General features: G+C 32.4%; 2 protein-coding genes and 1 pseudogene across 3 annotated transcripts; 2 read left to right on the plus strand and 1 right to left on the minus strand.

The window, feature by feature from the left end:
• Nucleotides 1-2,998: 2,998 nt before the first annotated feature.
• On the minus strand, nucleotides 2,999-3,622 carry LOC145131864 (uncharacterized). Its single transcript, XM_079066509.1, has one exon. The coding sequence runs from the start codon at nucleotides 3,620-3,622 to the stop codon at nucleotides 2,999-3,001; it is 624 nt and encodes a 207-aa protein (XP_078922635.1).
• Nucleotides 3,623-7,280: 3,658 nt separating this feature from the next.
• On the plus strand, nucleotides 7,281-14,095 carry LOC145132886 (cysteine-rich receptor-like protein kinase 2). Of its 2 annotated transcripts, none has more exons than XM_079067837.1 (8): nucleotides 7,281-7,556; nucleotides 11,120-12,018; nucleotides 12,216-12,329; nucleotides 12,430-12,569; nucleotides 12,727-12,937; nucleotides 13,014-13,248; nucleotides 13,324-13,474; nucleotides 13,563-14,095. In XM_079067837.1, exons 2-8 carry the CDS (start codon nucleotides 11,259-11,261, stop codon nucleotides 13,902-13,904), a joined length of 1,953 nt encoding a protein of 650 aa, XP_078923963.1. In that variant the 5' UTR covers nucleotides 7,281-7,556; nucleotides 11,120-11,258; the 3' UTR covers nucleotides 13,905-14,095. The 2 variants fall into 2 exon arrangements, with proteins under 2 accessions (XP_078923963.1, XP_078923964.1); XM_079067838.1 differs by having other exon boundaries at nucleotides 11,146-12,018.
• A 7,898-nt stretch (nucleotides 14,096-21,993) lies between these two features.
• LOC145135092 (small nucleolar RNA R71) lies at nucleotides 21,994-22,094 on the plus strand (annotated as a pseudogene).
• Nucleotides 22,095-24,505: the final 2,411 nt, after the last annotated feature.

Here is a 24,505-nt window from a genome sequence, read left to right on the forward strand (position 1 = left end):
TTAACAGGTTTACAAGCTAATTTACCAAACTCATGGATTAACTCCAAACAATATTTCCGTTGAGTTAAACAAATTCCATCACTTTTATAAAAAACCTCAATACCTAAGAAAAACTTCAATTTCCCTAAATCTTTAATCAAATATTTTGATTTTAAAAAATCCTTCACTTTAATAACCTCAAGTTCACAATTTCCTGTAATAACAATATCATCAACATACACAAGTAAAATAACAATAGCATCACCCTTAATTTTAACGAATAAAGAATAATCATTCATACTTTGAACAAAACCAAACTCAAACAATGAAGAACACAGCTTTTCATTCCACTTCCTAGGAGCCTGTTTTAATCCATACAAAGATTTTAACAACTTACAAACACGAGTATCACCAGGTGTATGATACCCTTGAGGAAGAGTCATATAAACATCTTCTTCAAGATCCCCATAAAGGAACACATTATTCACATCAAGTTGAAACAAATTCTAAGAATTATTAACAGCTAAAGAAACAACAACTCTAACTGTTACCATTTTTGCAACAGGAGAAAAAGTCTCCTCATAATCAATACCCTCCTTTTGACTATAACCTTTAGCTACAAGTCTGGCTTTGAATCTTTCTACCTCACCATTAGACTTATACTTAATTTTATATACCCACTTACAACCAATGGGTTTTCGATTAGGGGGTAAATCAGTAATTTCCCAAGTTTTATTTCGATATAAAGCCTCCATTTCCTCATTCATTGCAGTTACCCAATTTGAGTCAGTAGAAGCTTCATAAAAATTCCTAGGTTCAACAGTTTTATTTAAGTTTGAAACAAAACAAAGATTTTCTGGACTTAACTTTGCATAGTTTAAAGTTTTTTCAATACCATACTTATATTTACCTTCTACAATATAATCATCAAACCTAGAAGGCATCTTAGACTCTCTACTAGACCTCCTAATACTACCAGATGGTTCAAGACTTTCTGAGCTATTTCCCTCAGAAGATTCAGAGACACCTGGACCAACCTCCTGAGACTGAGACAACTGTACAAAGCCATCCTGGTTGCTAATATTAGCCGACTCAAAAGGAATAGCTTCACCAGAGTCATCAGTCTGGTGGCTTATCACAGAAGTATCAGGTTCAAAAACCTCATCCATATAAGATGATGAAAGAACTTCATCATAGGGACCTGGATGTACAGAGTCAACAAAACTAGAATCATTAAAAAATGAAAGTACATTTTCATTGACATAATCTTTCTTCATTTTAAAAGGAAAAACATCCTCATAGAACACTACATCCCTGGAAAAGAAAACAGATGAATTATCAAGATTATACAACTTATATCCTTTCTTTTCATTAGAGTAACCAATAAAAATACATTTTTCAGACCTTTCAACAAACTTATCTGATATATTTTGTTTAACAGAAAAACATAAACACCCAAAGACTCTCAAATTTTCAAATTTAGGCAAACACTTATAAATCGTTTCAAAAGGAGACTTCCTATCTAAAACTGAAGTGGGAAGTCTATTTATCAAAAAAACAGCAGTCAGAACAGATTCACCCCAAAACCTAAGAGGCAAACCTGACTGAAACAAGAGTGATCTAGCTACATTCAAAATATGTCTATGTTTTCTCTCCACAACACCATTCTGCTGTGGAGTATAAGTACAAGTAGTCTGATGAGAAATACCATTTTTATCAAAAAAATCTTTAAACTGAGAATTAACAAACTCAGTACCATTATCAGACCTAACAATCTTAACATGTGAATTAAAATGATTTTTCAAAAACTTATAAAACACAGAAAACCAATAGAAAACTTCAGTTTTGGACTTCAACAAATAAATCCATACACCTCTGGTGAAATCATCCACAATAGTTAAGAAAAACTTAAAACCATCTGTAGTAGCAACTCTATAAGGACCCTAAACATCAACATGTACTAAATCACCTAGTGAAACACTTATGTGTTCACTCAACTGAAAAGAATTTCTAGATTGCTTAGCTTTATGACAAATATCACAAGGAGGAAGAGACTCAGTTCCAAAAGACAGAACATGCTTAAGAGAATTTAATGACTGAATAGTAGGATGACCTAATCTACTATGCCAAGTAATCTTAGAAACCTAGCAATCAATCCTACTCAAAGAAGCCATATTACCTGAAGAACAAGAATCTTCAAGATAATACAATCCTCCCGATTCACTACCAGTCCCCACAATCACCTAGGACTGTGAATCCTGAACAGCACACTTAAACTCATCAAAAACAAGTTGACATTTATTATCCTTACAAAGTTTATGAACTGAAAGTAAATTAACATTAAATTCAGGAATAACAAAAATATCAGACAAGATCACCGATTCAGACAATTTCATGTTTCCAGTTTTATTAATTCTAGCAGAAGACCCATTAGGATGATCTACTCTAAGATCAAGTTTAGAAACATCAACTACATTATTCAATTTCAAATCATTTTTGGTCATATGGTGATTTGCACCAGAATCAACAATCCACTTTCTATTAGTAGAAATATAAGAATTACAACAAATACCTGCCATATTTGCAGAGACTTCACTTGTTGTAGATTTCTCATTGATAAGACTAAGAAACTTGTTATATTGCTCACTTGTGAGAAAAAACTTATCAGAAGAATTGTTAGTTTTAACATCCAAATCAGAAGAACCATTAACATCAAAAGACATAGAATTATTAGACGAAAAGGTTTTATTAAAGTTCTGAGATTCATTCTTGAATTTAAAATCCTTTGGAAACCCAATGAGCTTATAACATCTTTCAATAGTATGTCCTTTAAGTCCACAGTTTTTGCATTGAAGATTAGAATTACCACGAGACTTATTCCGTTTTTGATCATTAAATTTACCAACAAAAGCAGTAACCTGAGACTTAGTGGATGTCTGAGAAATGGAACCTCCCTTTTGATGAGATTCTTCACGAGAAACAATTGAAAAAGCAGTTTTTACATTAGGAAGAGGTTCCATTAACAAAATGTGGCTTTAACCTGACTGAATGTATCATCTAAACCAGACAAAAATTGCATTAGCTTCATCAACTTTGAGTGATTAACAAAACTAGTTGAAGCTTCACATGTACACTCAGCCAGATTAACTAACCCATCAAATTCTTTCCACAAAGCATCAAGTTTACTATAATATTCAGAAACAGATAAACCACTCTGAGTAAGAGAGTTTATTTTTTGATGTACATTGAATACAACAGAACCATCAGCTTTAGAATAAGTTTCACTTAATTCAGACCAAATATCAGAAGCATTGTCACTACAAGCATGATTAGCATATAAAGACTCTGACACAGAACCAAGTAACCATGAACACACAACAGCATTAACACGTTCCCATTTACGAATTTTCGATTCATCCGCACTAGGTTTAGGAAAAGTTTTATCAACAAACCCTAGTTTATTCCTACCTTTCAAGGCCCTAGTCATAGAAGCTCTCCATATTCGAAAATTCTCAATACCAGTCAATTTAAAACTAATAATTGATACTATACCATTATCAGAAGGATGTAAAAACAATGGATCATCAAAATCATAACGATCTGGACTTTTAGAACCAGATGCAGAAGGGGTTTCCTCACCCATAACTGATACAACTTATGTAACAACAACACTGTGTTCTCTTACAAAGTAATTATACTAAGCCAGATTCTAACCACTTTTCTTGGGATAGACAAGCCAATATAACCACAAGACCACAATCTTACTATTACCAAATTGTAAGATTTGAAAAAGAAATAACAAAAAAAACAACACCCAAAAATACCAAGAAAGTAACCTGAACAAACAAGAAACAAGTATGAGCGTGCGAGTACTTACAGAGATCCACAAAACAAAAAACCGCACAGCAAGCAGCAGTGTAGTTTACCGTTAGATCTATATAAAATAGAAGTAACACTGAAGCAGACGGGCATTCAAATGCCTGAAACCACCAAAAAACCTCAGATTACACCGTTTGTGACCTTAATGTTGACCGTCGCTTAACGTTGACCGTTAGACAACAAGAAATGAAGCTAACGTTTACTATTAAGCGAACGTTTACAATTAAAATCGACGATGTCTGAGAGATTTTAATCAGCCCAAATGACGAACGATGAGTTCACAAAAGATCGAAACTAAGAACCAAAGAGACTTCCAGGAAAATGACTCAAACAACAAATCGAGAAACCCTAACTCAAAAACAGATCAAAACGGAAAAAAAAACGATGCAGGACTATCAACAGATCTTTTATTAAACGAGAGAATAAGACCCAGTTGGTTTTCAAGAACTTACAACTGAAAACTCACTACATCAATCACTCACTCTCAGACATATACAACAATAAAAAACTTTCTATTCTACAAAACAAAATTAATCAAGAATCAGACTCAAACTGGAACAATCCCTAAAAACGTAGAAGAAGAAGATGACTCAAGAACAGAGAGACTTGATGAAGTGTATAGATGTAATTGATGTGTGTATCATCAAAAAACACAGCTGAGACACTATATATTCATCGGGTAATATCCATGAACATAACCCGAAAATATCTGATCCATACCCATTCTCAAAGACCCGCGTGTTTCCTTCTCTTTTACAGAAAGTGAGCCGCACCCCCTGCACTTAATACAATAATACACAACATATCCAAACACCACTATTCTTTCTTTATCCTTGCAACCAATCACTTTCTTCAAGTTTACAGCTTAAACCTAGTTTAAGAAAAACCTCCAATGTTAATCTTGAACTATAAATAATTATATTTTTAACATCTACCCATATTCGCTAATTTTGGAAGACTACAAGATTTTGAACAACCACTTTAAATTTCTCAAAACTCATACATATGAGAGAAATAACAATACAGAATATGAATATACATTGTCCTTAAGAAAATCTTGATTTTTTTATTATCAAAACACCTTGTAGGATCCCATGAGAAGGTTAGCCACTACAGAATAATAATATCTTGAAGTTTGTACATATGATAAACACAAGTATTAGTAATCCAATATTTCATTAGAAAGATAGAGTATAAAATATGAATATGAAGAACTATTGACAATGGAGAAATCTCGTCCATTCTCTCTAACTATAGTGACTTCATTTTGTGAGGTGCGTTCTAAATGACCTAGTTTTCCTCTCTATTTAATAAAAGAAATATTCTAACCTAGTTATCATTTATCATTGTAAAACATTTTCTGTTCTAACCATCTCCTTTTAAATGCTTGGAAATGATGAGGGATACAAATGCAATGATATATGGCTAAAGTATATATAATATCTAACTACCAGATGCGGTAATAAATATACAATGAGAACCAAATATTGAAATTTCTTTAAAATCTTAAGTGTTTGTGATCGCTAAATGTGGACAATGAAATCTATAAAGTCAAGGTCTTCTAAGCACCAAGAATTATGCTTCTAGTTCTATGATACTAGAGAATGAGATCTAAATCCACAAAGTTGATCAATAAGTTGCTAAAAGCAAGTTCAAAGTTCCGCAATAATTACTGAACTGAAGATCCCATAATCATATCGCACTTTATCTTCAAAATTATGAAATATCTTGTTCTTGAATCATAATAATAAATTTAAATTAAAAAATATGAAACATCCTATGTTAGAGTTTGAATAATAAATAATTCGGATCCAAGACATATATAGTGAGACAAGAAATTTGATCAACGATGACTAAAAATCAATGCCACATCGTATCAATAAATAAATCATCATCTTTAGAGGTCTCAAAAATCTAAGCTCGGAAACCATAAAATCGGATATGGATGCTCACATAATATTTCTCCTATTTTTTTTTATCACCAATACAATAAGATAAAAAATTAAATGAACTGGGCTGAAGAATGTTAGATAATAGGAGCTTCATATGCTCCCTTAGATGTAAAACATAGATGAAAGTAAAATAAATACTTCCAGAACATCTATAGTCGGTTGATTCTATTGTTGAAGTGTCTGAACAAATACCAAAGTACATATAAAACTCAGTTGGAAAAATCTCTGGTATGCTGAAAATTGCTGATGTACTCACACTGTTGAGCTAGAATCTTAAAGCAGTCTTCTATTGGGAAAATATGCTTTCCCAAGATACTTGGTTCGCTAATTATCGGTTCGAAGCTACAGATCATAAACATCTCATAAAAGCGAAGTTTATGAACAACATTGTTGATCAAACGTAGTTGTTGATGTAAACCTACTGAGAATGGTTTGATGCCCGGTCTGTGACGTGGAGGATAATTGGTCGTAAGACAACTTATCCAAACACTTCTTGTCGAAGGACCTTGATTATAGACCCGATACAGCATTGGGCCGACATATGAGTTGAAATAGACCCGGGGGTGAAATAGACCCGACACAATCTTGAGCTTGCAAATATGTATGGTATGCGGTATTTTGGGGAACTCATTAAGCTTCGTGCTTACGGTTTTCGGTTTATGTTTCAGGTACTTCTGGCTGCAACATCCGAACACCCCAAGGCCGCCTTTAGAGACAACTTAAGGTTTTAAATGTTTGTTTGATTTCCGTAAACAGATAATTGTATTCTTTATATACTTGTATTATTGGGCTATTGGCGAGGTTTACTTTAGAGAACTTTTTTTAAAAAAATCGTACAAATTATCATCCGAACCAATTTTGTTAATGTTGAAAAAATGCGTACATGTTATCATCCAAACTCATTTTGTTAATTTCAAATTCGATTATTGTCGGTTGAAATGATAGAAAAAACATAACTTTAAGATCACTAAAAAGATTCGATAGTTATATGTTATAGTATTTTGTTATATGTCGATATAATGGATGAAAGGAGTTATAGATGAAAACGATTTAGAATTTTTTTTTTCTCTAAAAAGACAATAACACCCTTAGAAGGTTGATATGTGCAATAAGCATGCGTTGTTTAATGGTTGTCGACGATGACTTTCCGGCTAGCGACTCAACCAAGAAAAAGTTTTGAGTTTTTGACAAAAAAAAATCAATGACATTTTGAAAATTTTAATTATTCAAAACTAAATTAATAGATTGCATAAACACGCTTAAAGATCGTAAAATTACATATATATCCTTAGTTGTAAACAACCAACATCCATCACGGTACATCTTTTATTTATGACGTAAAAAACAATAAAAATGAACGAAATTGCAAAATGAGGTATAGTCTAGGGACTATTTCTGCAACTTAATTAAAAACAAAAGAAAAGGGAAAAATTAAGAATGGCTCCCACACAAATTCGAAATCCCATAAATTTGAAGTGACAATTTATGCAGCGCGTACATAGTACTTGGAACTTGGAAGTCAATCTTCCTCGGAGAATCATCATCTTCTATTGTTAGCTTCATCGATTATTCTTCTACTTTCTTCTCCCTTTTGACCCAGTCTATACGTACATATCCTGTATATGCAAGTGGTGATCACCTACCCTTAATCGTTCTATAATAATCCAGAAGACCACAAACTGAAGAAGGAAGCGAAAATTTAAATCCGCCTCTAGCTAGATTTCATGATTCAAATGTAGTCAACAGGTATGAACTCTGATCTGTAATTATTCTATTTGTTTTTGATTTTTCAGCGCATATAATGCTAGCTACTATGATTCGAATGTTAATTGTCACTACTCGATAGAACAAATCCTTAAGTTCTTCAAGTGCTTTTATACCTCTATAAGAATACTTCATTTCCAACCTTTCTTCATGTTTTTCTAAAACCAAAGGTTGGTGTATGCAAGTTTTTTGTTGTTTCTCATCGTTTTTGTTCCCTCGGGCCTCATTTCTAGAGTTCATTATCCACTCGTAACTGAAGCATAAGAATTCTGACCTGAAATCATTCTTATATTGCTGTTTTTTATTGGAAATATCGCTTTGATGATGGAATCATTGCGTTTTTAGTTAGATTTTACAACTTAGATTTATGAAGTATTGCCAACTATGCACGATTGATTCTATCAAAACTGTTTTCAGGAATGTTAGAACCAATTTGATGTTAGAAACTTGATCGTTTTTGTATTAATTCCTAAAAGTGGGAGATATTATCTAATAATATTAATTGCTTTGATGTTCTTTGAACTGTAACTGATCATCATCAAGTTCTTCAAATCTATTCATTATAAAGTCGGAATATGATGAGGTTATAAAAACTTAAAAATAACGTAAATTTATTGCATTTATTTTGATGCTTCATGTTCCAGTATTTCTTCTTTCTAATAAAAAACTGTTTGGCGTGTAAAAGTTATTCACATCTGAAGTCGTAGTAATGAGTAATCTGAAAGGAAATCCTTGTTTCTGTAATTTACCTATTGATATATTTGTTATTATAATATTATTTTATGGCCTATATGTCAAACACATGCCCCACAACCTTTTGATAATAAAATTAGGTAGTTGAAGTATTAAGGTGTAATGTAATCTGAGTATGAACTTAGGCCCACTCATTAAATTCAAAGACACATCAAACTAGTTGAAAGTAACGTACAAGATATTATATTATGCTAAACGTAAAAAAATATTATTTATTGATTTTTCCTTTAAATATATAATTAAAAAGAATATAAGATTATAAAAGTGTTTTTTTTTATCATTTAAATATATATAATTAATAGGCTTCATATACATTGTAAAAAATTCAAGAGTAAATTACACGAATGAGGATAATTTGCGCGTTTGGTCCCTAACTTGTTTTTTTAACTCGGAAGGTCCCTACTGTTTGTTTTTGTTACGCGTTTGGTCCCTATCTTACCTAAAAAAATTATTTTGTTTTTGATTTTTTAATTTATTTAAATAAACACACCCCCAACCCCACCCCATTCACCTTACATTACCTATCCTATCATTTTTCCCTATTTAAATAATAGTCTTTTTAGATAAGACAGGGGCCAAACGTGTAACAAAAACAAACAGTAGGGACCAAACGCGTAACAAAAACAAACAATAGGGACTTTCCGAGTTAAAAAAATAAGTTAGGGACCAAACACGCAAATTACCCCAAACCATAGGGATCATTCGTGTAATTTACTCAAAATTCAATATGCAATTGATTAAATTTGTTTTAGAAAGATAACCATAATTATAATATTTATAAATAGTCGGTACCTATCCTTGACTTTATATGCTACCTACGAACATGAATGTAACCCATCTACTATCGAACAAAAGTAGCCGATTAGGGTATTATAAACTTCACTGACTTTCCCACTTTCACACCTTTTATATTTATATGCTTTTATTTTGTTCCAATATTTCAAGAATCTCTCATATTGCCTGTTTTCTAGAATAACTAAGGAGGATGGCGTCCATTGTTAGAAATTCTTGGATTATGATAGTTAGAGATAGAGCAAAACAATCCAAAACTGAAAATTCGTTATATCCAAATTCGATCTTAGAAAAGGTTGGGTTGATTAGGATCAATCATATTTTTCGACTGCCCGTCAATCCTTAAAAAGTCTTAACCTTCGATTTCAAGACCTATTAAAGTTAGGAGTAAAATGGTGGAATCTTTCCCGTGGTTGGTTAAAATTGCAAGTTTGGTCTTTTATTTATTTATTTATTATTTTTTTTTGGCACTTGGATTGTCCGTATAGTATGATTTTGTTGCATTTTTCATCCATCGCAATACATAGAAAGACTATATTGTCATTTTTATTTTTTTTAACTTATGAGTTAATGGGGTTTAGTGATATAGAGTCTCACCACCACTAAAATAACCAACAACCACCAACACCTCTTCCTTCCCTGATAAAGGAACTGACAACCACCACCAACAACCACAATGATCAGAAACGTGAAACCAAATCTACAATCAAGAACAAACATAATGTAATTAAACCAAAATACAAACTGCTTGTAATCAAAATCAAAAGATGTAATCAACATCAAACTAAACCAAAATCAAGAACAAACCTAAAACCTATTTCCCGAAACTCATCGGGGTGGCTCTGATGAAATCAAAGGAAGGGAGAAGTTGGAACAAGTGCGGCAACCGGATCAGAGTTTTTCATCTGATTGCAGCCGACAATTTGATGGCGGAGAAACTAGATTGAACCGGATAAGAGTTTATATATGGTGGTTGTCGATGATTTGATGGCGTAGAAACGAGATCGGGAACCGCAGACGATGATAGATTAGGAACGAGAGAAACAATCACGTTGGAGAAGGCAACAATGGTCAACGATGGCATATTTAATGGTGGCGACGAACTTCTACTTAAGCCTCCAAATTTGCAGATTGGGAACCGAAGAAACAACGTTTGCGAAGCAAGTTTTGGCTAGAGGTAGGGTAGTGTCCTCCATTTTCTTAAACTTCTTCGACTTTGCAGATGAGGAATTGGAGAAATGACACTGAAGAATGAAGTTTTGGCCAAAGGTAGGCGGAGTATTCGTTGGCAAAGCCTTTTGTTCAATGATTTAGGATTCATGAGAAAAAAGACAAAGATACCAGATTTAGACTAGAGAGGATGGGGGTAAAAAAGGACGGGAGGGTTTGGTGTATGGATGAGCCGTACGTTGCACCGAGTTTATTAATCATATATTTTCGATATCATTTGTACACTTTTATTAGGTAAGGATCATTTTTGAAATTTTGTGAAACACATGGACAAGTTCAATGACTTTGCTTAAGCAGGGACAAAACTATTTCAAAAAATATTAATTAGGCAGGGCCAATTACTGTCATTTTGTAAAAGATATGTATCATTTCTATAATGCTTCTATAAAGGAGGAACTTATTGTATACAAAACTCTTTTTTCTACAAAAATCGCACAGCCTCCTAAATGTGCCAGTAGAATGTTTATATAAAAATGATTTAGCATTTAACTTTTTGACAAAAAAAAAAAAAAAAAAAAAAAAAAAGTGACCGACTCACCGTGAAAAATACCGACCAATATGAAAGACTATTTTTTTCCCGGTGTCTTTGCTGAGAATGTTGAATACTTTCACACGATGACAAACAGTACACACAAAAGTCTGGACTAGTAACAATTAACACGTCATCATATTTTTTTTACTCACGTTTACAAGTAAATTTCAATTTCAATATTCACTGTAATTGTTCGTTTGACTTCGTTTTTTTTTTTTTTTCTTTTTTCTTTTAACAGCAAAAAATCGTACATTGTATGACTAGATCACGGTGACTTTCAAGATAATCAATGCTGAAACCAACTGAACCACAAGACTTCCTGTTAAACTCCCATTTTTAACAGAGCCTCTATCAAGTCAATCAAACCTTACTACAAGATGGTGAAATCAAGACATGGACCTTCAATTCTGATTACTTTAATGGTAATTCTATCACTACTAATTCCATCAAAAGGAGACGCAAGATCCAAAATCATCAACATAACATGCGACCGACAACTAGAAAACAACATGACCCAATTCGTCCCAAACTTCGTCCGTACAATGGAAATAATCGGCACAATATTGCGAACCTCCCGCAACGGCACCGCTCTCACCGGCACTGGACCCGACAGCAACTACGGCCTCGCCCAATGCTACGGCGACCTTTCATCTCAAGACTGCATCTTATGCTACGCCGAAGCCCGTACAGTTCTCCCCAGTTGCTTCCCGAACAACGGCGGCCGGATTTACCTCGACGGCTGTTTTATGCGGGTTCAAAATTACAGCTTTTATCATGAATACACTGGCCCGAATGATAAGTTGGTTTGTGGGAATACGACAGCGAAGAGTGGGTTGTTTGGGGCGGCGGTGAGGCAGGCGGTGGGGAATGCGGTGGTTGAGGGTTCGAGAAATTGGGATTATTTTGCGAGGGAGGAGGGTTGGGTGAATGTGAATGAGTCGGTGTTTGTGATGGCGGAATGTTGGAGGAGTTTGACTCCGGCGGAGTGTAGGGCGTGTTTGGAGAATGCTTCGGCCGCGATTTCGAAATGTCTGCCGTGGTCGGAGGGGAGGGTGTTGAATACGGGGTGTTTTATGAGGTATTCTGATACGGATTTTTTGAATCCTGTAGTAGTTGCAACAGGGTCTAGCAATCGAGGTAACCAAAACGATTGTTGATTATAATTTATATTATAGATTTTCTCGTATATAAAATTTTCATAATTAAATTATAGTTTATATTTACATATAATATAAAAAAAATTGAAAATTAAATGGAATGGAATATTATTTTATTTTTCTATTATTTGTTTCATATAGATCTCCCCCGATGAATTTTTATTATGGTTATTACAGGGAAGATAATAGCTATCGTGGTTTCCGTTGTTAGTTCTGTGACAGTTCTCACAGTTGCTGTGATGATAATTTTTTATATATGGAAACAAAGATATATACAAAAGAAGAGAAAAGGTATAATATAACCCATTCATTCATTCTACTCCCCTTTGGACTTGCTAAAATTTTAGTGTACGAATTCTCAAAACAAACTAAAGAGTGGTTAATGTCTCAGGTTCTTATGATGCAAAGAAACTGTCAAAGATGCTTAATGACAGTAGTTTAAACTTCAAATACTCCACTGTTGAAAAGGCCACAGGAAATTGGGACGAATGCAATAAGCTCGGACAAGGAGGATTTGGAACTGTCTATAAGGTACTACCTTATACTATATGCCCGGTCATCTGATATTAGATGACTGACTTTTAGTCATCTAAAATCAGATGACTACAAATGACTGGCCATATAAAATTGGCCAGTGATCTGATATTTATATAACAACTAATGTGAAGTGTGAGTATCTATCTCTCAGGGAATTCTTTCAGATGGGAGAGAAATAGCTGTGAAGAGACTCTTCTTCAACAACAAATTCAGAGCAGCAGATTTCTATAACGAAGTTAACATGATTAGTAGTGTTGAACACAAAAACCTTGTGAGGTTGTTAGGATGCAGCTGTTCAGGGCCCGAAAGCATTCTTGTATATGAATATCTTCCCAACATGAGTCTCGACCGCTTTATTTTTGGTAAATTTCAAAATTCTTGATTCTTAGATTGTGTGTTGTATAACGTATTTATGAAGAATTTGTGAACTTTCTACAGATGCAATAAAAGGGAAGACCCTAAACTGGGACAAAAGATTTTTTATCATAATTGGCACAGCAGAAGGGCTTGTCTACCTTCATGAAAACACCAAGAACCGAATTATTCACAGAGATATCAAAGCTGCTAACATCTTGTTAGACTTGAGACTTCGTGCTAAAATAGCCGATTTTGGGTTGGCCAGATCTTTTCAAGATGATAAAAGTCACATCAGCACTGCCATAGCTGGAACACTGTAAGTGATTTCATTTGTGCCACGTCAGCTTTTTTTCTACATTCCTAATTTTATTTTTTATTTCAACTTCGCTAGAGGATATATGGCTCCCGAGTATCTAGCCCATGGCCAGTTAACTGAAAAGGCAGATGTCTATAGCTTTGGTGTTTTACTTCTGGAGATAGTCACCGGTATGGAAAACAACAAAAGCAAAACCACAGAATATACCGACAGTTTAGTGTCTATTGTAAGTATAATAATTTCATTCCGTATAAAAATGCAACTTATTTTTTAAATATAAAAAATAATATTATTTTTATAATTTAATGTAATAGGCATGGAAGCATTTCCAGGAAGGTACAGTGGAGGAGATATTCGACCCGAATCTAATGATACATCTTTATCCCAACACCAATTACCACAAAGAGGCTAAAAAAGTGGTACAAGTAGGACTTCTTTGCACACAAGAAGCTCCATCTTTAAGACCAACAATGTCCATGTTACTAAAAATGTTGGCAAAAGATGATGAACCTTTGCCTCTCCCTTCCAATCCTCCTTTCATAGATGAAAAAACCATGGAATTGAATGACATTTCAGAAAAGTTACAACATTACAGTTACACGGATAGTTCTAGTTCCATTGCTACCGTTTCCCAGAGTCATTTCTACCCGAGGTAATGGAAAAAAAACTTGTTTTCCATATTTTTTGAATTTTATTTATATTTGTTTAGACGATTTACGCGTGTTACCTTTTGATTTGCAAAAGGCCTACTCGTAATACTTAGGATTTTTTTTTTTTGTGTACTATATAACATTATTAATCGATTTGAGGATTCATGGTAATGCTCAGTCCAATGATTTGACGTAAATTTCATGTTTTAAAATTACTAAATCATTTATAAACATTGTCCGACGATAAATACCTTGATTATATTGGTCCTATATTTTAAGTACTGACACCCTACTTTCAAAAATAACAATTCACTTTCAGTTATGTAAGGTTACTATGTGTTAATGTTAATAATCACCCTTTGACAATTCTATAATGATTTTACCAACCTTAAATGCTACGATTTGAACAAGTACATATCAGTCAAAGTTAAAACAAAACACCTAATAAAGCAAAGCAGCAAGCTTATCTTTATTAACTATGAAACGAACCAATAAAGCAAAGCAGCAAGCTTATCTTCATTATCTATGAAAATTGTAAACCCAAGGAGATTTACAACTAAGAGACTTTGAATTAGGAAAAGGAGGTGGAATGGAGGCAGTTCTAATGATACAACTATCGTAATCCCAAACCGCCTTTCTTTTTGTACTTGCACTGTTCGATAGCTTTAAGAAAACCTTCCACTTTAACAATCAAGTTAGCCCAAAAACTTTTAATTGATTACTTCTAACTAGGTGTTACATCCATGTATTACACGGGTCGATTAAAAAATATTAAATATTAAAGTGTAAAATTAAATTTTTTTTAAATTAAAATTTAGAAATAATAAGGCAGGAAGAAACATATTCATTACAATTTACTGTTACATTTATTACAATAAATACTTTGCATATATAAGTATAACTATTATGTGGCTTTTTAATTTTAAAATTTGAAAAAATCCAGAAAATGACATATAGATATTATTTATTCTAAAAATACTACAAAATGACAAGTGTCAAAATTAATAAGAGATTGACATGTGACAAAATGAATCTTCATTTATTATAGTAGATTAATTAATCAATTGAATTTTGTTAAATCAACCATTTTGTTTAATTAATAAATATATCGTTTTATTTAATTTTCATTATTTAATAAATAGCAAATAACCAATTATTTTGTTTAGTAAAAAAATATGTCACTTATACATATATTGTTTATTCTTATATCTTTTAATACACTTTATATGTAACCTCATATGTTCATATATCATTACATTACCAGTATAGTAAATTGTTTAAGAGAAAATTGCAAATTTAGCATTTTTCGCTAATTACTTTGCAGATAATAGCAAAAAAAACTCAAAGTTACAAAAATAGCCACTAAAATCGCAGATGGATTAAGTCCATCTGCGATTTGACCTTCCTATCTGTGAACGTATAAGCTGCTAAAGCATGATTGTGCATCAAGGACTTGTACGTTCGCAGATGGATTAGTCCATCTGCTACCACCTGCGATTTTGCCTTTTTCAGGTTTACCTAAATTTTTTTGGAACACTCATTTTTCTTCATTTTTGTTGGGAAAAACTCTCTCTAAGGGAGCTATGAACGATTTTAACTTTTGAAGTTATTATTATTATGTATGAAGATAAACTATATCACCCTATATTTCAACTTAATTTTTCTACTCAAACGCTTGAATTTATAAATAAAACATTTAGTTAGATACATATCACATGCAACTACATAAGACCAACACACGATCCCCATGTTTTTGGGAGAGTACATAAAATTGTTTATAGCTCCTTGAGAGAGAGTTTTCTCTAACAAAAATCAAGAAAAATGAGTGTTCCAAAAAAGATTTCGGTATTTATACCCTGAAAAAGGCAAAATCATAGGTGGTAGCAGATGGACTAATCCATCTGCGAATGTACAAGTCCCTGATGCACAACCATGCTTTAGCAGCTTGTATGTTCGCAGATAGGAATGTCAAATCGCAGATGGACTTAATACATCTACGATTTTAGTGGTTATTTTTGTAACTTTGGATTTTTTGGCTATTATGTGCAAAGTAATTAGCAAAAAAGGCTAAATTTGCAATTTTCTCATTGTTTAATTGTTAAGTATTAAATCCAACACACTTGCACTTGTGTAAGGAACAAAAGCCACCTATTTGGAACATATTCCAATACCATCATTAATACATCAAAAAACACAACAAATATTGCACACTTTTGCAACTTGAATATGAAAGGTAAGTTTGTGCAAAAAAAATCCCTATATGAAAAGTCAAATCATATTTTTCACAACTTTGCAGTAATCTCTTTAGAGTCGTGCAAGCTACATATGATGCAAAAACCTTCTTGTATATATCTTTGCATCCATGTGTTTAGTTCAATCTTTAATAATATGCAACTTATTATCAGTACCTATGTTATATATATTATCATATGTATTTGGGTTTGGTGTAATCAATAACAATTATAAATATTAGTTTGTGTAGCAGAAGTGACAAATCAAAATTTTATTACCTCAAACCATGGATCCAATTAAAGACCATTTTATCAACATTAATCTACCATAGATTATTTCAAGTACATATCCTTGAAGCATAGTAGATCACAATCAATGCAAATTGTACTTATGCAAATTGTACTTATGATATATCAATACAAGCCAATCAATGTGATTTCTAGAACATAACTAATCAAATACTTTCATTCTTTTCCTTCTTCTTCTTATTTATGTCGAATTAAGACAGAGAGGAAGGAGGTCGATTTTTGTGTAAGGGTGGTGAGAATTATGTTTTGATAAATGTTAGATTGGTTCCATTGTTTACCTTAACACCTTAGAAAAATTGATGGACTAGACTTCCAAAGCATTTTAATACTCCATAATTTAAATTTAAAATAAGTCCACAACCAAAATGGAATTAATAAAACTCTTTATCAATTATTAAATAGTTATTTTACTTAGTTCTCTATCTAAAACTAAATAGAATAAAAACTATTTTTTATTTATTCTATGTTAATAAATAATAGAAATTATCAAATAGATATTTATTATTTATTTTGAATCTTTTATGGCTTTTAGTGTGATAATCATTAGCAAAGTAATTTGTTTATCATTGCATACACTCTCTAGTAATATTAACAAGAATACATAGTTTTTAAATGCTTTGTATGCAATACAAAACCTTAATTAACTACATTTCTTATTAAGGTATTGAATTTACAACTTAAATAAAATAAACATCATTTCTCCCAACGTACTTACCCGATACACTTATTAACTCAACTACTTACCAAAAATATTGATATTTACAAAATAATATATTAATAAAAGTTTGGGTGTTAATCCAATCTAATGTTGTTATATCCTTTCAAGAAAACTGATTTCAATCTTGAAATAATAAAAATATATGTGCATACAAAGAAATATAGACAAAAAAAATTATGATGAAATCTTAATTTGAAGATTAATATATTTTGAAAAACAAAATAAAATGATGACGCACGATTCACTGATGTTAAATAAGAATATAAAGAGGTTTAGGTGCTTACATACTTGAGGCCATATGTACAAAGGAATTGAAAATATAAGAGGGAAATGAAATATTTGGAATGTTGGTTTTTTTTTTAGTAAGGTATTAAGAAAGTTGGTCTAAGTATTTGGTTTGGAACAAAACCTTATTCACCTTCGAAAACATAAACAGTTTTGGTAAGTGGAGCCAGGTCCTATGTTTACGACATAGGATCCAACTTTGTATTAGACAACATATCTTATCAGGAATTAAAAACGCATGTCATTAAAAAATCTAGTTGGTAACTAGAACTGAATCATATACTTGTGTAATAAGAGCCAATTTTGTAATTGGAACCGGATCTCATATTAAAAATTACTGCTGGAGATTTAAATCTAATCATATTATTATATAAATAGTTGTGAGATGGGTTAATTTAAAAATAAAGGTTAAATATAAAAGTCAAAATATTTGAGAACTTTGAATTTATAAGAAAATAAGAAAAATAATGATTTATTATAATGAAAATGTTTTTTATCATTTAAATTTAAACAAATAATTTAAATAAAGAAAAGAAATTAACGAGTTTAATTTTGGAAATTTTGAAATTAAAATGTAAGTTTATTACTGAAATTAATATCTATTTATTATTATATTTATTGCAATTATTACATTAAAATATTATGTGTAATTTGATGAAATAGAAAAACTTATAAAATGACATGTGGAAAAAAAATTAATTCAAAAGAGTAAATTACACGAATGGTCCCTACGGTTTGGGGTAATTTGCACGTTTAGTCTCTAACTTATATTTTTAACTCGGAAGGTCCCTATGGTTTGTTTTTGTTGCGCGTTTGGTCATTGTCTTACCTAAAAATACTATTTTGCCCTTGATTTTTTTAATTTATTTAAATAAACACACCCCCAACCCCACATCTACCTCACTTTACCTTACCTTACCTACCCCACCTTATTTAAATAAATTAAAAAATCAAGGGCAAAATAGTTTTTTTAGATAAGACAGAGACCAAGCACGCAACAAAAACAAATAATAGAGACATTCCGAGTTAAAAAAATAAGTTAGGGACAAAACATATAAATTACCCCAAACCATAGGGACCATTCGTGTAATTTACTCAATTCAAAATAACCACATAATGACATTAGAGTATGACAAGTGACAAAAAAAAACTTTCATTTATTAGAGGGGATAAGATCGAATTTTGTATTTGGAACCATATCTTATATCAAAAATCTGGTTGGAAATTGGAACTGGATCCTATACTATGTCATAAGATCCAATTTTGTATTTGAAACCAGATCTTATTAAACCTCTGCCTATGAAAAATGTTTTTCATTAAAACTTGTTGATGGAAAATTGTACATAAATGGGTTCCTCTCAGGGTTTTTTTAATAGTGATATACATAAAGGAAAATTTTTATCTAAATGATAAAGGGTCGTGAGAAAGAAGATGTTCGAAATAAATCATGGGTGACTCCTTACCCAAAGGAAGTTGCATATAACCATGGATGGTTATAAAATATCTAGAATTTGTGATGTTTTATAATGATTCCAAAAATATAAGAAATTACTAAGGTTGAGTGACCTTCACAAAATGACAAGTACTGAAGTGCAAAAGTTCAGCACATTTAATATCCAAATAGACAATTTTTGTTGGTTGTTCTTACAAGGTGCATAAGATACTTGACTAGATGAGGAAATTTCATAAAAGATAGTTCTTAGAACGGTATCTAGTACTAACACTTAGGTATGTGTTGTAAATTATCAAATGTATCTAATTCTTTATTGTAATTATGTTGTCATTGGTAAAAATATAAACACATTCATATCACAATAGACAATTTTGGTCAGTTGTTCTTATATAGGATTGTTCACTATTCAGATAAAACCGAATTGTCCAATTGTCCAATTTGGATTAGACTATTTGGTTCGGATTTTTGGATTTTTGGATGGGTTTCCAGTAAAACCGAATTATTATTTTGGATTTTGGATTGGTTACGGTTTAAAAAATTAAAACCGAATAGTCTAAAAAACACGAATAAGAGTTTATTATTTATTTATTTATAGATATATTTGTTTCAAATATACATCTTTTAGTTATTTATTAGTTTGTTTAATTGTATTTTTAAATAAATTAGAAAGTATTATCCAATAAAATATTTCAATGTATACTTTTCAATAGCTTTTTATCTATAAAATATTGAATTATAATACATTTTTAATAGTTGTTCATAATTTTAATTCTCACCAAAAAAATTATTTTAAAGTTGATTAATATTATGTTATAGATATTTTTAAATGTCCCGCTTCTTGAAAAATGAATTGTAATTTGATTGGTTTAGATTAGATTTGAATTTAGTTTGGTCTTTTCGGATTCACGTTTTGAAAACCGAAATTAATTTGGATTCACCTAATTGGATCGGATCAAACCGATCCATCAAAATGAACACCCCTATTCTTACAATTACAAGGTGTATAAGATACTTGACTAGATGAGGAAATTTCATAAGAGAAAGTTCCTAGAACGGTATCTAGTACTAACACTTAGGTATGTGTTGTAAATTATCAAATGTATGTAATTTTTTATTGTAATTATGTTGTCATTCATAAAAATATAAACAAACTTTTTTATAAAAAGAAAAAGAACCCATAATAGTAACATGTATCATATTTACCAAGTTTTAGTAAAGCTGACTTAACTTGGGTGTTAAACACATACAACGATGCCATCATACATACACCAATGTGCCTTAAATTTCACACATTTATTGTAAAATTGTTAGTAGGTGTTTGTTTGAATGAGGTGTACTAGTTCAAAACATAGCATTTAAGGTTGGTAAATGATGTGCACAATAGTACCTACTTGTTTTAAAATTATAACCTAACTAACTTAACTAAAATATGTACCTATAGGCAGTGGACCTGGTCGGATTATAGAATAGCTTGGGTAAGTAGGGTGTCGTTACTCACTCTTTGACTCATTTCAAAAATATGCACCTATAGGCAGTGTACTTAGTCATCCTTAGCACTTAATCTCTTGGCATGTCATTACTTACTCTTTGACTCATTTCAAAAGTAATTTATTCATCTTCTACACAAAGTGTGAGCTTTGAGTCATGAATATCAACAAGGTCTCTCACGGTACTCAAGAATGGTCTTCCCAAGATTATGGGAATGTTTTCATCTTCTTTCATGTCTAGAACCACAAAGTTGATTAGAAAAATAAATTTCCCCACTTTACCAACAAATCCTCAATGATTCCCCGTAGGTGAGTGATTGAGTGATCCTCCATTCTAAGTGTCATGCTCGTGTTGTATAGCTTTGGTAGACCGAGCTTCTTGTAGAAAGAATATGGCATAAGATTGATGCTAGCCCCCGAATCGACTAAAGCATTTATTGAAGTAGAATTGCCAAATTCACAAGGCAAGTTAGTTGGCTTGGATCTCCCATTTTGATTGGTAACCCATTGATGGTTACAATTGCACATAACTTAGTTATCATGATTGTGGATGCTTTCTCCAACTCCTTTCGATTAGTTATCACATCCTTAGCAAACTTAGGAAGCTTAACCATGGATTTGAGGAATGAAGCATTAATTGAGAGAGATAGTACTTGCTCCATGAACTTCTTCTGTTCCAGCTCCAGATTATGCTTAATGGCTCGAGATGGGAATGGTAAAGGAGGCTGATACGGATTTAAAAGAGAAAAATTTTGGTTCTCCTGTGACCACGACATGGTGAATCGTCAGAACGCGACTCGCTTTTTACTTTGATATTTTCTTTTTCCATCTTTTGACCGAGCTTCTTAGTAGCTGTATCATGGATCATAAATGGCTCAAAATGAACTTCTTCTTCAGTGTAAATCATCATTACATGAGGTTGCGGTCTTTGATTAAGATTATTAGGAGGTAACCTCTCGTTAACAATTGTCGTTAATTGACCTAGTTGAGTCTCAATGTTCTTGATGGAAGCTTGATGATTTCTCACATTAGCATCAGTAGTATAGTGTCTCTTTTCAGAGGCTTCCATAAACCGATTAAGTATTGACTTAAAATTTAACTTCTTCTCGGGTGGTGGTTGTTATTTTTGGTAGTAGTCTTGACCGGTTTGTCTATATTTCTCGTCCTTTAGCTTCTTGTACCCGTCATAAGGCAATCACTCCTTTTTCAGCTTTCTCCAATCTTCATCATATTTTTCACTACTAGAGTAAAACACTTGTGCTTTCTTATTCCTGTTTTCATCCGAATCGCAAATCCTTTGTTAAATGTGGTCCATGGCAATTTTCACATCCAATTCTTATGGCGTGTATAGATTGATCCAATTTCGCCATTTGTCTATCCATAGTCTCTAGTTTAGTAATGATTCCAACCATGTTCTCGTTCCTCCATCTCCTTTACCTCTATTAACATCCTCTCGTGGGTTATGATACTCTCTCGAGTGCTTTTTGAATTCTTCAATCAACTCTTTAATGGTGCCCGTTCTTTCTTTGTCATTGGTCTTTGAGAGTCAAGAAGTTGTCTTGTGGTAAAATTTATCCCATCATAGAAAATGGACACTTCTTGTTGGACATTTAGATCATGTTGAAGACAACTCCTAAGAAACCATTTGTATCTCTCCCATGCTTCATATAATATCCAACTTCTTGTTGAAAATTAGCAATCTTTTTTTAGCTTCGAGATATCTGAAGACGAGATGAATTGCTCAATGAAAGCATAACGAATATTGGCCCAAGTAGTAATGGATCCGGGCGCAAGTGATTTCAACCAAACTTTAGCTTCGCCGGTAAATGTCACCGAAAGCATCCTAAGTAACACTGAGTCTCGTGGCATGTTTGGAACATTGAATTAGTTTGCAATGTCCTTTACTTCATCAATGTGTTTGAATGCGTCTTTATATTCTTTCCCGGAAAAAGGTATGTCCTTGAGCATTGATCGAATGTGTCCCTTGAGCTCAAAACTTCTTTTAGCCGGAATTTCAGGCGATACAAGCCCTGGTTTGTTATCCTCACGTATCTGTTTCTTGTAATCTCCTATAGTCATTCTCATGATGTCCACTATCTCTTCAAGCTCGCTTTTTATCTCGTCTTCTGAACTTTCGCCGGTAGATATTTATGGCTCGTTCCCTACTTCCTTTTTGCTTGGAATCTTTCAAAAAGTTCGAATTTTTCATATTGAAAAGTGTTGCTAGATTTGCCGATCTTCTTGTGGAAAGCTGATTCTGGATTTTTCAATGGTGGAATTACTGGAGTGTTGGATCCTCGGGGTCATAAATCACTGAAACAAAAACAAAATAAAATAAAACGCATAAAACGAATAAAAATTACTAAACTAAAAATCGACTGAAACGTAACCACAACGTAGCAAGGATAACCACGACGTGGTTGAAGCTTAGAGAGAAAAATAAAATAATTGCAGAAAGATAACTTTTTGCAGTTTTTACCCCACAAAAAGGATCAAATAACTAAAAGCAATTAAACTATAAATGAAATAAGCCGTTCCCCGGAAACGACGTCAGAAACTTGATGTGTAGAATAGTACCTACTTGTTTTAAATTTATAACCTAACTAACTTAACTAAAATATGCACCTATAGATAGTATACCTAGTCGGATTGTATAATAGCCTGGGTAAGTCGGGTGTTAAACACAGGGAAAAAAATTTAATTAAAATAACTACTTCTAGTTAATCTAAGAAAACAACTTAAATTGGGGTTTTACTGATTTTGCAAGATCAGAAGAACTTAAATTAAACTATCAAATTACCAACTAAGCAAGCAAGGAAAACGAATTTACTTTAAGAATTAAAGAGTACTTCTGTTCAGTTCCGATTTCACATTCTCCTATGGTTGATTTCTAGTGGATGAAATATATTGATTACAATTTGTTAACTAGTTATTATGATCAAATATCTAGACATACCAATTTATGAATTACCATGCAATGGTCAAGCACAAGTTAAACACCAATTTGATAATGAGCACAAGTTAAGAAACCAATCACAAATTAAGATTAATTATGCTCTCTAACACAGTTTAAAGTTACTAGCTTTAATTACTTTGTCTAATATGTGAAAGAGGGATTAACGTTCCCTCCACGTCGTGTAGGCTGTGTGATTCTAACTTGGAAACCTCTAATCTCCTGCTAATAGCTTGTCTGATTGTGTTTAAGATCTGCGATTGTAAACTGACTGTTTTGATGAAAAAGTGTATCCTTTTATTATTGTATTCAAATGATCTATATATAGATTACAATATGAAGATAAAATGTACAACTATCATAAACTAACTGATAAGAGTAAAAGAAGATAACAACAAAATTTCAAAATCATATCGTTAACATGCCCCTACAAGTTTAGCGAGGGGGTCGAACCAGGAGACGTTGGTGCAAAGCTTGAAAACGAGCAGTACCCATAGCCTTCGTAAAGTTATCTGCAACCTGATCATTAGATCGTATATGACGAACAACAAGCTCACCGCACGAAAGTTGTTCACGAACAAAATGATAGTCAACCTTGATGTGCTTGGACCGTTGATGGAAAACGGGATTAGTAGTGAGAAAATTTGTACTTAAATTATGTCACACCCCCAAACCGAAACGGCGGAATCGTTCGGGGGGTGGATGACGTCATATGCAGTATCACAAGAATTGCATCATAGTAATCAAAGTAAACACAACCATTACATTGAATATATAAAGAGTATTTACATCTGTTTGATTCGTATTTATATACAACAAAAGTAGCAAAATATAAAGACGTGACTCTATAACTGCTCCGTCTTCTCAAAAGTTGCGGGAGTACTTGTCTACTGATTTCCTGAGAATACAAGCAGTTTTGAAAAGAGTATCAGCATTAAGCTGGTGAGTTCATAAGCATGTTTTTGTAATGACAACCTGTTAACAAATCAGTGAAAATGTTTGTATGTTTCCAAGAAAATCCAATATTTTCTAACATATAAGTTTGTTACAGTGTTCCATAAAGTATTAGTGCGAATGCCTGTTTACCACCAGATGAATTGTATAATACTATTTTGAATGTAAAACCCCTTTGGTGTGAAAACCCTGACTATCACCAGTATGTATAGAATGT

This window comes from Lactuca virosa, chromosome 8 (assembly GCF_052849685.1).
Source record: "Lactuca virosa cultivar CGN04683 chromosome 8, Lactuca_virosa_CGN04683_v6, whole genome shotgun sequence".
Taxonomy (NCBI): Eukaryota; Viridiplantae; Streptophyta; class Magnoliopsida; order Asterales; family Asteraceae; genus Lactuca; species Lactuca virosa.

Excerpts from the sequence above, each read along its gene's own strand:
- LOC145131864 (XM_079066509.1), bottom strand. The coding sequence starts at position 3,622 with ATGGGTGAGGAAACCCCTTCTGCATCTGGTTCTAAAAGTCCAGATCGT.
- LOC145132886 (XM_079067837.1), top strand. The coding sequence starts at position 11,259 with ATGGTGAAATCAAGACATGGACCTTCAATTCTGATTACTTTAATGGTA. Across the intron at positions 12,330-12,429 it reads TATACAAAAGAAGAGAAAAG|GTTCTTATGATGCAAAGAAA; the intron begins GTATAATATAAC and ends TTAATGTCTCAG. Across the intron at positions 12,570-12,726 it reads GATTTGGAACTGTCTATAAG|GGAATTCTTTCAGATGGGAG; the intron begins GTACTACCTTAT and ends TCTATCTCTCAG.